The 14123-nt window shown below is 44.0% G+C and overlaps 2 protein-coding genes across 15 annotated transcripts in view; one reads left to right on the top strand and one right to left on the bottom strand.

Moving 5' to 3' along the window:
• CACNB2 (calcium voltage-gated channel auxiliary subunit beta 2) overlaps window positions 1-14123 on the bottom strand; it is a 455426-nt gene that overhangs the window by 19792 nt on the left and 421511 nt on the right. For all 13 annotated transcript variants that reach the window (XM_084980209.1, XM_084980211.1, XM_084980210.1 and 10 more), the window contains one exon: window positions 11855-11964. In XM_084980209.1, coding sequence (XP_084836335.1) covers window positions 11855-11964 — 110 coding nt within the window. The remainder of the gene's footprint in view (window positions 1-11854; window positions 11965-14123) is intronic.
• The window catches only part of NSUN6 (NOP2/Sun RNA methyltransferase 6), a 108136-nt gene that overhangs the window by 89888 nt on the left and 4125 nt on the right, over window positions 1-14123 (top strand). The gene's annotated exons all lie outside the window — the stretch shown is intronic.

The raw sequence follows: 14123 nt of genomic DNA, 5'->3' as shown, positions 1-14123 counted from the left end.
AATAAATCCATCCATTTAAGCAAAAATGTCCTGTACCACTCCAAAAATCTGAGGATGTACTTAAAGCTACAAAAATTTCAGGTTTTTTTTCTTCGTGTCATACAATGGTACATTAGCATAGTAAGCTCCAAATGCAACACACTGTAATTTTATTTATGCAACACAAGTTTTCTAAAGACATGTATAAAACAACATCTTACCTATCAAACTGTATCTTCAATCTTCTAGATTTTTCATTCTTTCATAAAAGAAATAATCACTGCAATTGATCTCATCTATTAAATTTGAGGAAAAATTTCTCAAACACTTATTACTAGATGTATATAAGAAAAAGATGCTTTTTTATTTTTAGGGCTATGCCCATGGCAAGCAGAAGTTCCTGAGCCAACGATCAAACCTGCGGCACAGCAGTGACAGCTTCAGATCCTTAACTGCTATACTAGGCCACCAGGGGAACTTCAAAGTTATAATTCTTTTAATCTATTCTTACAATGTATTTTCTTTTTTTTTTTTTTTTTTTTTTTTTTTGGTCTTTTTGCTATTTCTTGGGCTGCTCCTGCGGCATATGGAGGTTCCCAGGCTAGGGGTCGAATTGGAGCTGTAGCCACCAGCGTATGCCAGAGCCACAGCAACGCAGGATCTGAGCCGCGTCTGCAACCTACACCACAGCTCACAGCAACGCGGGATCGTTAACCCACTGAGCAAGGGCAGGGACCGAACCTGCAACCTCATGGCTCCTAGTCGGATTCGTTAACCACTGCGCCACGACGGGAACTCCTATTCTTACAATGTATTTTAATTGGTTTGTTTCAACCATTTACATTTAATGTATTTATTAATATGCTTAAATTTCTGGCTACAATTTTAGTAGCTTCTTTCTGTTCACATCCTTTGTTTTTCCTGCCATCTTTTTGCATTAAATATTTTTAGAATTCCATGTGAAGAAATCTCTTGTGTTTTTTAAAATTATATCTCTTATAGTCTTTTTTTTTAAGGGCCACACCCAAGGCATATGAAGGTTTCCAGGCCAGGGGTCAAATTGGAGCTGCAGCTGCTGGCCTGCACCACAGCCACAACAATGCAGGATCTGAGCCACATCTTCTAACTACACCACAGCTCATAGCAACACTGGATCCTTAATCCAGTGAGCAAGGCCAGGGATCCAAGCTGCGTCCTCATGGATGTGAGTCAGATTCCTTTCCACTGAACCAGGAAGGGAACTCTAACAATGTTATACTTTTAGCTTTGAACTGTCAAATGTATTTTATTTTATTTATTTATTTTTTTGTCTTTTCTAGGGCCGCTCCCGCGGCATATGGAGGTTCCCAGGCTAGGGGTCCAGTCGGAGCTGTAGCCGCCGGCCTATGCCAGAGCCACAGCAACACGGGATCCGAGCCCCATCTGCAACCTACACCACAGCTCAGGGCAACATTGGGTCCTTAACCCACTGAGCGAGGCCAGGGATCAAACCCGCAACCTCATGGTTCCTAGTTGGATTTGTTAACCAATGAGCCACAAGGAGAACTCCACGTCAAATGTATTTTGAAGAACTCAACAAGGTTAGAGTAGTTTACTACCTTTACCCAGACAGTTACCATTTGATTGTTTCATTCATGATCTCTTAGGTTTCCCTCTGATATCATTTCATTTCTTTCTAAAAGACTTCCTCAGAATACACCTGACCAAAGAGGTAAAGGACCTATATGCCGAGAACTATAAAACTTTAATCAAAGAAATCAAAGAAGATGTAAAGAAATGGAAAGATATTCCATGTTCCTGGATTGGAAAAATCAATATTGTAAAAATGGCCATACTACCCAAAGCAATCTACAGATTCATTGCAATCCCTATCAAATTACGCATGACATTGTTCACAGAACTAGAACAAACAATCCAAACATTTATATGGAACCACAAAAGACCCAGAATCGCCAAAGCAATCCTGAGGAACAAAAACCAAGCAGGAGGCATAACTCTCCCAGACTTCAAGAAATACTACAAAGCCACAGTCATCAAAACAGTGTGGTACTGGTATCAAAACAGACAGACAGACCAATGGAACAGAATAGAGAACCTGGACATAAACCCTGACACCTATGGTCAATTAATCTTTGACAAGGGAGGCAAGAACATAAAATGGGAAAAAGAAAGTCTATTCAGCAAGCATTGCTGGGAAACCTGGACAGCTGCATGCAAAGCAATGAAATTAGAACATACCCTCACACCATGCGCAAAAATAAACTCAAAATGGCTAGACTTAAATATAAGACAAGACACCATCAAACTCCTAGAAGAGAACACAGGCAAAACACTCTCTGACATCAACCTCATGAATATTTTCTCAGGTCAGTCTCCCAAAGTAATAGAAATTAGAGCAAAAATAAACCCATGGGACCTAATCAAACTGAAAAACTTTTGCACAGCAAAGGAAACCAAAAAGAAAACAAAACAAAAAGACAACTTTCAGAATGGGAGAAAATAGTTTCAAATGATGCAATGGACAAGGGCTTAATCTCCAGAATATATAAGCAACTTAGACAACCCAACAGCAAAAAAGCCAATCAACCAATGGAAAAATGGGCAGAAGACCTGAATAGACATTTCTCCAAGGAAGATATTCAGATGGCCAGCAAACACATGAGAAAATGCTCAACATCACTGATCATAAGAGAAATGCAAATCAAAACAACCATGAGATACCACCTCACACCAGTCAGAATGGCCATCATTAATAAGTCCACAAATAACAAGTGCTGGAGGGGCTGTGGAGAAAAGGGAACCCTCCTGCACTGTTGGTGGGAATGTAAACTGGTACAGCCACTATGGAGAACAATTTGAAGATACCTTAGAAATCTATACATAGAACTTCCATATGACCCCGCAATCCCACTCTTGGGCATCTATCCGGACAAAACTCTACTTAAAAGAGTCACATGCACCCGCATGTTCATTGCAGCACTATTCACAACAGCCAGGACATGGAAACAATCCAAATGTCCATCGACAGATGATTGGATTCATAAGATGTGATATATATACACAAGGGAATACTACTCAGCCATAAAAAAGAAAGACATAATGCCATTTGCAGCAACATGGATGGAACTAGAGAATCTCATACTGAGTGAAATGCGCCAGAAAGACAAAGACAAATACCATATGATACCACTTATAACTGGAATCTAATATCCAGCACAAATGAACATCTCCTCAGAAAAGAAAATCATGGACTTGGAAAATAGACTTGTGGCTGCATGATGGAAGAGGGAGGGAGTGGGAGGGATCGGGAGTTTGGGCTTATCAGACACAACTTAGAATAGATTTACAAGGATATCCTGCTGAGTAGCATTGAGAACTATGTCTAGATACTCATGTTGCAACAGAACAAAGGGTGGGGAAAAAAAAATGTAATGTATACATGTAAGGATAACTTGATCCCCTTGCTGTAGAGTGGGAAAATAAAATTAAAAAAATAAAAAAATAAAAGACTTCCTGTGGAAATTCTTTCTGAGCAGGTCTGCTGGCAGTGCAGATTCTTTTAGGATTCTATCCCTGGACAGTGTCTTCGTTTGTCTCTACTCCTAACAGATCTTCTTGCTGAGCATACAATTCTGAGTCAACACCACTTTCCATAGATTGTCCCACATCCTGTTTTGCATGGTTTTGGATGAGAAACTGACAGCTGCTTGAATTGTTCCCCCATCAGTTATGTATTATGTTTCTCTGTTTGTTTTAACTTTTTTCCTTGGACAGCTTTACAGTGGTTTGGGTATGACACAGCTGGGCATGGATCTCTTTGGGTTTCTCCATTGTGAGATTAGCTCACCTTCTTTAGTTTGTAGTTTATATCTTTTGCCAAACTTGGGAAGTTTTTAGCCATTCTTTCTCTGAGTATATTTTTATCCCCTTCTCTTTCTCCTGGTACTTCCCTAACATGGATGCTGGATTTGGCGAAGGAATTGTCCCCCAAGTTCCCGAGGCTGTGCACCATTACTTCTCAGTATTTTTGGAGTTGGATGATTTCAATCGATCGGTTTTCAAAGTTCACTGATTGTTTCCTCTGTCATCTCCATTCTTATCTTGAGCTCATCTGGTGAGGTTTGTTGGGTTTTTTTTTTGTTTGTTTGTTTTTTGTTTTGTTTTGTTTTGTCTTTTTGCTATTTCTTTGGGCCACTTCCGAGGCACATGGAGGTTCCCAGGCTAGGGGTCGAATCGGAGCTGTAGCCACCGGCCTACGCCAGAGCCACAGCAACGCGGGATCCGAGCCGCGTCTGCAACCTACACCACAGCTCACGGCAACGCCAGATCGTTAACCCACTGAGCAAGGGCAGGGACGGAACCCGCAACCTCATGGTTCCTAGTCGGATTCGTTAACCACTGCGCCACGACGGGAACTCCGGTTTGTTGGTTTTTAATTTATCTACTTATTTCCTTACTAGTCATTAGAATTTTTAGTTCTAAGATAATTCTATCAGGTCTAAATTCATATCTTATATACTTCAATGAATAAAAAAGAATTACATGAACTATGCACTTGTTTGAAAAATTATAACTAAAACTAAAATAGCACCTATCATTAACTGATCTACTACTCTGTACAACAAACTGTATCATGTGCTTCTCACAGTTACCCTAAGATATATCTTGACAGTACCACCATTTTAGAGATGGGAAATGGACTCAAAGACTAAATAACTGCTGGCAGTAAGAAGAATCAGTAAGAAGGATAGGAAAGACCTAAGAAAAGAAAGAAAGGAGTTCCCATCATGGCTCAGTGGCTAACGAATCCGACTAGGAACATGAGGTTTCGGGTTCGATCCCTGGCCTCGCTCAGTGGGTTAAGAATCCTGCGTTGATGTGAGCTGTGGCGTAGGTTGCAGACTCGGCTTGCTGTGGCTGGGGTGTAGGCCAGCAGCTTTAACTCCTAGCCTGGGAACCTTCATATGCCACGCGAGAGCAGCCCTAAAAAGACAAAAAAAAAAAAAAAAAAAAAAAAAAAAAGCAAGAAAAATAACTATAGTAAAATTCACAAAACAGAAAACAGTAAAAAATGATAGCATTTAGAACTATGAACAGTCTTAAGGAAACGCATATACACATACTTTGTTCTGGGAGTATCAGTTTTGTAGAAAGTAGTAACATGTTTCCTATAGGGTCCACATAGTACCCGCACCACTTTACTTCAGCCTGTTTTACTGGCAGTGGAGGGGGCATCCTCTGACCATTCTCCTAGTGCTATATTTTTTCTTTTTATTATTTTTACTTTCTACCCCCCCCCCTTTTTATAGCCACACCAGTGGCATATGGAAGTTCCCAGGCTAGGGGCTTAATCAGAGCTGCAGCTGCTGACCCACAAACAGCCAAAACAACAGCATATCTGAGCCTCATCTGCGACCTACACCACAGTTCGTGGCAACGCTGGATCCTTAACCCACTGAGTGAGGCCAGCGATCAAACCCGCATCCTCAGAGAGACAAGGTTGGGTCCTTAACCTGCTCAGCCACAACGGAAACTCCTATTTTTTCTTTTTATTTATTTATTTATTTATTTATTTATTTATTTATTTATTTATTTTTTTGTCTTTGTTGTTGTTGTTGCTATTTCTTGGGCCGCTCCCGCAGCATATGGAGGTTCCCAGGCTAGGGGTTGAATCGGAGCTGTAGCCACCGGCCTACGCCAGAGCCACAGCAACGCTGGATCCGAGCCGCGTCTGCAACCTACACCACAGCTCACAGCAACGCCAGATCGTTAACCCACTGAGCAAGGGCAGGGACCGAACCCGCAACCTCATGGTTCCTAGTCGGATTCGTTAACCACTGCGCCACAACAGGAACTCCCCTATTTTTTCTTTTTAAAATCACCCATTCCTCACACTATCTCAGGTAAAAGAATTCTCACATTTAAAAGAATTAACATATAACCCACCTAACACATCCCCTTCTTTAGAAACTGTCAGAGGAAGCGTGTGCATCTGTGTTTCCCAGAAGTCCAGAAGATGGATCTGGCCTGGGTGGACCCCATTCCACCCTCAGGGCTCTGTGCCCCCAGCCACCTTCCACGTGGTCTAAGGGACTCCTCCCTCTGAACCCCTGCTTTTTTTGAGCACAGCACTAAGTCAAGAATGGACATCAGGGGTCGAATCGGAGCTGTAGCCACTGGCCCACACCACAGCAACGCCAGATCTGAGCCATGTCTGCAACCTACACTGCAGCTCATGGCAACACCAAATTGAGCGAGCCCAGGGACCAAACCCATGTCCTCATGGATCCTAGTGGGGTTTGTTACTGTGGAGTCACAACAGGAACTTCCTGGCCAGTCTTTATCTTTGAACTTTCTGTAGCATTTGGACCCCTAAAACTCTCTCCCCTCTGTGTGACCCATCTCTTCTGGAGCTTTCCCTGTGCCACTCAGGCAGCTTGCTCCTGTTTTTTCTCAAACTGTCACGTCATTCAGGGCAGGCATGCACACAGCGGCAAAAAACCAGAGTCCCTCAGAGCACCCATTCTCAGCTGAGGTCATACAAGTTGACACTGCTCTGAGGTTTTAGCTCTCATGGTGTAAACACGCGTTCTTCTGTGGTCTCCCCAGTGCCATGTTTTTCTCATTTGTGTGTTTTTCTTTTTGGTGATTTCACTGCTGAAAACAACCTCCACGTGTACTGCTAAGTACCATCTACGGTTCCTAAAGGCAAGAAGGCTACGCTGTGCCTTATGAGAAAAGGCCAGGCTAAGCTTTACTCAGGAATGATTTATGGAGCTGTCGGCTGTGAGTTCAGTGTTAAGGGATCAACAATATCTGTCAATTAAGGTGTTTTTAAATAGAAACAGACATACAACTGGGAGATGGACGGATCCGCAGATGAAAATGTGGGGGCCAGAGGCTCGCAGGAACCTGACCCTGCGGTTCCCCTAGGAGCAGTGGCTCAGGATTCACGAGTTCGGTGTTTGCAGGGACCTCGCAGACCGTAGCTCCTGTGAATACTGAGAATCCACTGCACATTAAGCCCTTTCTTCTCTGTGGAGTGCAGCTCGGTGGATGTACCATCCTGCTGGACAGCCGGATGTTCCATAACACTGCGAATCTGACGTGTTCACACATGGAGCTGTCATCTCGCACATCCTCCTTCCTCCCACCCGGCCCCGCCCCCACAAGCTCCTATTCCTGAGCCCCTGTCCCCAGAATAACACCATCAACCACCCGGTTCCTCAGAGCACACACTGAGAAAGCATCTGGAGGTTTCTCTTTCGCATTCTGTATACCCAGCAGACCGACAGACCCTGACCTCTCAGCCCCAGAGTCTTGTCTTCCTCCTGCTTCCCTCTGCCACGGTCTTATTTACAGCTTCTCTTATCCTTGAACTGAAGGAAGGCAAGTGTCCCAGATGCCCTCCCTGCCCACGTCTCTGCCCCACCCCACTCCGCTGTAGAGATGCTTCTAAAGGCACCACTTTATAAAGACAAATTGAAGGATGATCATTTATATGTGGCATCTAATACAAAATGATACAAAAGGTTGTTCCCATTGTGGTGCAGTGGAAATGAATCTGACTAGTATTCATGAGGATGCGGGTTTGATCCCTGGCCTCCCTTAATCCCAGTGTGTTAAGGATCTGGCGTTGCCACAAGCTGTGGTGTAGGTCGCAGACGCGGCTCGGATCCGGTGTTGCTGTGGCTGTGGTGTGGGCTGGCAGCTGTGGTTCCGATTCGACCCCTAGTCTGGGAACCTCCATATGCCGAGGGTGTGGCCGTAAAAAGCAAAACAAATAAACAAAACACAGCGAAATCACACAAAAGAACTTATTTGCAAAACTGAAACAAACTCACAGATTTCAAAACCAATCTTATGGTTACCAAAGGGGAAACTGTTGGAGGGAGGGAGGAACTGGGAGGGTGGGAATGACACATACACACACTGCTGTACAGAATAGATGATTAACAAGAACCTACTGTACAGCACAGGAAAATCTACTCGATAGTTTGTAATCACCTATATGAAAAAAAAAAGAATGGATATATATACATCCATTCACTGATTCACTTGGCTGTATACCTGAAACTAATGCAACATTGCAAGTCAACCACAATAAAATTAAATTAAAAAAAAATCAAAGTGCAGGTGCTGTACAACATCATACAAGTTATAGGTGTGCAAGAGGGTGATTCACAATTTTTAAAGGTGCTGCTCCGTCTAGAGTTGTTACAAAATACTGGCTCTATTCCCCATGTTGTACGATCCATCCTTGCAGTTTATTTTATTATTTATTAGTTTGTTTATTTATTTATTGGCCATGCCATTGGTGTGCAGAAGTTCTGGGGCCAGGGATTAAACTTGGGCCACAGCAGTGACAATGCCAAATCCTTAACCGCTAGTCCACCAGGGAAGTCCTGCAGCTTATTTATTTCTGTCTTTTTAGGGCCACACCCACAGTGTATGGAGGTGCCCAGACTAGGAGTCAAATTGGAGCTACAGCTGCTGGCCTACACCACAGCCACAGGGGATCTGAGCCATGTCTTCGACCTACACCACACCTCATGGCAACGCTGGATCCTTAATCCACTGAGCAAGGCCAAGATCGAACCTGCATCCTCATAGATGCTAGTTGGGTTCATTAACCACTGAGCCACGATGGGAACTCTCACTTTTTTTTTTTTTTTCCCTGCAGCTTATATTACACCTAAGAGTTTGTACCTCTTACTCTCCTAACCCCATCTCCCTACCTGCCACCAGTAATCACAAGTTTGTTCTCTGGGTCTGTGGGCATGTAAAGGTGCCAGTTTTATTATATACCTATGGGTCTGCACAGACTGCACCGTTTCTCTCTGAAGATGTTTCAACTGAATCCAAATTGTCCCCTCACCTCACTCCTGCCCTTCCCTGTCCTCTCCCTTCTCTGCAATGCTGTCCCTGATCCTTCTAAGTCCCCTTGTGTCACCTTTGCGCTTCCTGGCATCTTCCCATCACATCTACAATAAAAGGCCTCCAAAATCCTGCCCAATTACAGGCCCTCCACTGACTCCTGACCTCGTCTCTGCCAACCATCCCACTCCAGTCACACTGGCTTCCCTGCTACCCCTCCAACCTATCAGCCATGGTCCTGCCTCAGGGCTTTTGCACCTACCATCCCCTCTGGCCAGCACTTACCTCTTTTCTCAGGTGGCTCCAAAGCTACAGGATACAAAACTCAGATTATTCTGCTAAAATGTCACCTCCTCCAAGAGGCCTCCCTGGACTTCCCCATAAAAACATCACACCCTCCTGGAGTTCCTGTCGTGGTGCAGTGGAAACAAATCCAACTAGGAACCATGAGGTTGTGGGTTCGATCCCTGGCCTCGCTCAGTGGGTTAAGGATCTGGTGTTGCCATGAGCTGTGGTGTAGGTCACAGATACAGCCCGGATCTGGCATTGCTGTGGCTATGCATAGGCTGGCAGCAACAGCTCTGAGTAGACCCCTAGCCTGGGAACATCCATATGCTGTGGGCATTGCCCTAAAAAGACAAAAGACAAAAAAAAAAAAAAAAAAAATCACACCCTCCTCCTCAGCTACCCACTGGCCTACTTCTTCCAGGACTCATCAACCACTGACCGACTACAACTGGTATCTGTCTACTAAAGCTCCACCTACTGGCTTTGGTCCATATCTTTCCTGGGCCAGAAGAGCCCATGGGATTGAAGGCATGCTGTTCTTATGTCTGTGTGCCCAGCACTTAAGGTCATGCCCAGCACATGCGTGATTCTCAAGAGCTTATCAATGGATAAATAAATGCCTAAAATCTATCCATGGTTCTATAATGCCTTAAGGATAAGCCCCAAATCTTTAACCTCTCCCCCTTGCTTATGTCTGTGGGTGTTGTCTCCCACCTTTCTCTCTCTTTTTTTTTTAGCTATGCACTTGGTGTGCAGAAGTTCCCAGGCCAGGGATCGAACCCATGCCACAGCAGCGACTTGAGCCACAGCAGTGGCAATGCTGGATCCTAAACCCACTGAGCCACCAGGGAACTCCCCACCTCTCCCTCGTTCTTATACCATACACTCAGCCAAAGGAAAGCACCTCCGTTTTACAGAAGACTCTCCTGCTCCTGTTTGAAATGACTATCACACCCTTCACTCTTGCCCTCTTTTCCCTTGGCTAAACCTATCACGCTTCAGGTCTCAGCTTGGGCTCAGCTCCCTGGGGAAGCCTTTCCTGGTGGCTACCTCTTCCTGCAGCCACTTTGATGCACGAGCGCCTTTCCCATCCCCCTCCTTCTCAATGAGCTGGTAACTTATTGCCTTCTTGTTACACTAAACTCCTTAGGGGCAGGGGACTCATCTAATTCATCATTTTGTGCCCAGATTTTAGCATAATGTTCAGTCTTTAGTGGATGCTCAATAATATGGAGCGGAAGAGTCACTGAACAATAATCTGTGGTTGGTAGTTCCCCAAAGCTTTGGTGAGCTCAGTGCATCCGTGACGCCACCACCTCAGCAGATGAGTCTAAACAAATGACTTGACTTTCCTCATCAGTCAAATCAATGAAATGAGCATTCCGTATCCATTACTGTGAACGTCCCAAATGTATAGAAAGGGTTTTAAGGGCCATAGAAGATAATGATATGAAATCCCTATCAACAAAATGTATGATTTCTTCCTTCCATCTGGCATATTTCTAAAGCTGTGATTACTGAGGTTGAAGTCCATGAGGGCTTGTTGGGTGAACAGAACTGGGTTCTGCAAGGTATTGTACTCATCGCGAGTAAAGTTGATTGTTTATAATCATTTCTCTACTATTTACAGAATATACTTTAGCGTGAACTAAAGGTCTGTGTTAAAAGCCAGTCTCAAAGATCAACAACCTCACCCAACCAGGAGAAAATTTACTCTCTAAGGACAGAAACCTAACACTCAGTAAGTCAGTCGTGTAACACGATTAACCAACACCTTCAAGCAGGTGCCAAACAGAGGAAACAGTTGCCAAAGCGATTTCATTTGATCAAATTAGTACAGGATAATAAACAGTGTTCAAACATAACCCTGTAGACATGGTAACTAAAATCTCCAAACTTTTTACAAATGAAACAAAAATACAGATATCAATCTGATATCATTATTGACGTAGTTCAAATATTACATGATTTGGGATAAGAGCCATCATTATGGAAGTCATCCTACATTTAATCCTTCCAATAATTCTTTTTTTTTTTTTTTTGTCTTTTTGCTATTTCTTTGGACCGCTCCCGCGGCATATGGAGGTTCCCAGGCTAGGGGTCGAATCGGAGCTGTAGCCACCGGCCTACGCCAGAGCCACAGCAACGCGGGATCCGAACCGCGCCTGCAACCTACACCACAGCTCACGGCAACGCCGGATCGTTAACCCACTGAGCAAGGGCAGGGACCGAACCTGCAACCTCATGGTTCCTAGTCGGATTCGTTAACCACTGCGCCACGACGGGAACTCCCCAATAATTCTATAAAGCAGTTACTATCCTCTCTCTCTCTGTCTCTCTCTCTCTCTCTCTCTTTGTATATAGGAGGATACTGAGCCTTAAAGAGGTTAATGACCTTGCTCATGGTAACAGGGATGCAACGCCAGGGGTTTTTAGAGTTTAGCGACACCAAAGCTCCCATTCGGGAAAACAAACCCCAACCCAAACATTCATGCTGACAGTCCGTGGAATTGTTAACTCAAAACTTTCAAAACAGATCCTTCCACACCATGAAATTGCTAAGACGGTAACAGTGGCTATTGGCAACACACGTCCATTCCCTCTCTGCTCTGTGACACAGCGAATTATCGTCTAGTTGGACCTGCTCGCTGGCAGCCTCAGGAGAGAAGGGTTTAAATCGCTTCAGCTCCTGGGCGACGCATGCACTTACCTAAACTTGACCTTGTGTTGGATCTTTCTATTATCGCGTGCTTACTGGGATTGTTCAACACGGAGCGTTTGGCCAGCGAGATGTCAGCGGTGACCCTGGTGATGGAAATCCTGTCGGGGTCAAAGCAACAGAAGACTTTGAGGTTGTATCCACTGAATAAAAAGGGGACAGAAGTGCATGCCTCCAAACTCATCCAAGTATGATATCTATCTATCTATCTGTCTACCTATATCTACAGATGATATTTTCAAACCAAAAAACTTTAGGGCACTTACTTAATAGTTCATTTTTTCAAAATTCCTGCAACTCCCTAACTTAGCATTTATAGGTTGCTTTCCAAGTGCCAGCCATGCACTCTGCATGACCTCATTACCTGGATTCTCTCATTAAATCATTCCAAAGCCTTGAGCAGAGAGGCTGTCATCCCACTTTTGTTGTTAAAGAAAAAAAAAAAGAGAGAGAGAGAAAGAGAGACCTACAGGTAGGTTGTTTATCCAAAGCTGTATATTTACTAAAAGTGATGAAACTGGGAATTGAACCCAGGACTCTGGAGAGCCTATATCTTAGCCTCTGAGTTACAACCCCTCCCATAAGCACAGGGCTGGGGCAGGCATGAAGAATAAATCAGAACAAAACAAACAAGGTCTTTCCTCAGAGAACTGAGTCCAGTAGCCAAGATGGGCAATAAATAAGAAAACAGGAGTTCCTGGTGTACCTCAGCAGAGTAAGAATCCGACTAGTATCCATGAGGATGTAGGTTCGATCCCTGGCCTCACTGAGTGAGTTAGGGATCTGGCACTGCTGCAAGCTGTGGTGTAGGTTGCAGAGGTGGCTCAGATCTCGTGTTGCTGTGGCTGTGGCACAGGCTGGCAGCTTCAGCTCCAATTCAGCCCCTAGCCTGGGAACTTCCATATGCCACAGGTGCAGCCATAAAAAAAAAAGAAAAAATAGAAATGAAAATTCAAAAGAGGGGTGAGAAGACAAAGTTAAGGAAATCTAAAGAGCAAAACAAAAGTCAAAGAGATGCAAAATAGGAGATGAAAGACTCGAGAATTACCCAGGAGATTCAACTTCCAAATAATAAGAGTTCCAGGGGAGTTCCCCTTGTGGCTCAGTGGTTAATGAACCTAACTGGAAACCATGAGGACACGGGTTCGATCTTTGGCCTTGCTCAGTGCTTTAAGGATCCAGCATTGCCATGAGCTGTGGTGTAGGTCACAGACACGGCTATGATCTCGAGTTGCTATGGCTGTGGTGCAGGCAGGCAGCTACAGCTCTGATTGGACCCCTAGCCTGGGAAGCTCCATATGCCACAGATGTGGCCCTGAAAAGACAGAAGACAAAAAGAAAAAAAAGAGTTTCAGAGCAAAGAGGAAAAAACCACGAGAAAGGAAAGTACTAAAAAAAATTCTAGTACTAAGAGTCTGACTGACTTTCCTCCTCCCCTCCTTTTCTATTTTAGGGCCGCACCTGGGGCATATGGAGGTTCCCAGGCCACTCGTCCAATCAGAGCTGCAGTTGCTGGCCTACACCACAGCCAGAGTAATGCAGGATCTGAGCCACATCTGTGACCTACACCACAGCTCAAGCAAGGCTGGATCCTTAACCCACTGCGTGAGGCCAGGGATCGAACCTGCATCCTCATGGATGCTAGTTAGGTTTGTTACCGCTGAGCCACAACAGGAAGTCCAGATTTTCCAAATGGAACCGGAGTTTCAATGCAGAAGTTGAAACTTCCACATCAAGACTTACTCTTATAAATTTCATGACACTGGGGACAAAGAAAACCCTAAAAGCTTCCAAAGGAAAAGACAATTCCCATACAAAGGGTTTGGAATTGCAATGTCTGTACTTCTCAAGAGCAACAACAGAAGACAGAGGGCGATGGGACAAAAGTCCATAAAAATTCTGGAGAATTCCAATCAGAATTCCACAACCATTTTAACTTCCAAATGATTAAAGGCATTTTAAGACATTCAAGGCCTCAAAAACATTTTTTTAAATTCAAGTACAGTTGATTTACAATGTTACATTAATTTCTGCTGTACAACGAAGTCAGTTATTCGTACACACACACACACACATTGTTTTTCTTTTTTTTCCATTATGGTTTATCCCAGGATACTGAATATAGTTCCCTGTGCTAGACAGTAGGACCTTGTTGTTTATCCATCTCATATATATTAGTTTTGCCTTTGCTAATCTCAAACTCCCAATCTATCCCTCCCCCACCCCCTTAGCAACCTGAATTTTGTTCTCTATGTCTGTT

The sequence above is a fragment of the Sus scrofa genome, chromosome 10 (assembly GCF_054392235.1).
Source record: "Sus scrofa isolate SSC_HxYL_T2T_F1_AM1 chromosome 10, Sscrofa_HxYL_maternal_Yorkshire_Landrace_v2.0, whole genome shotgun sequence".
Lineage (NCBI taxonomy): Eukaryota > Metazoa > Chordata > Mammalia > Artiodactyla > Suidae > Sus > Sus scrofa.
The sequence above is the reverse complement of the archived record's forward strand: the minus strand, read 5'-3'. Positions and strand labels throughout refer to the sequence as shown.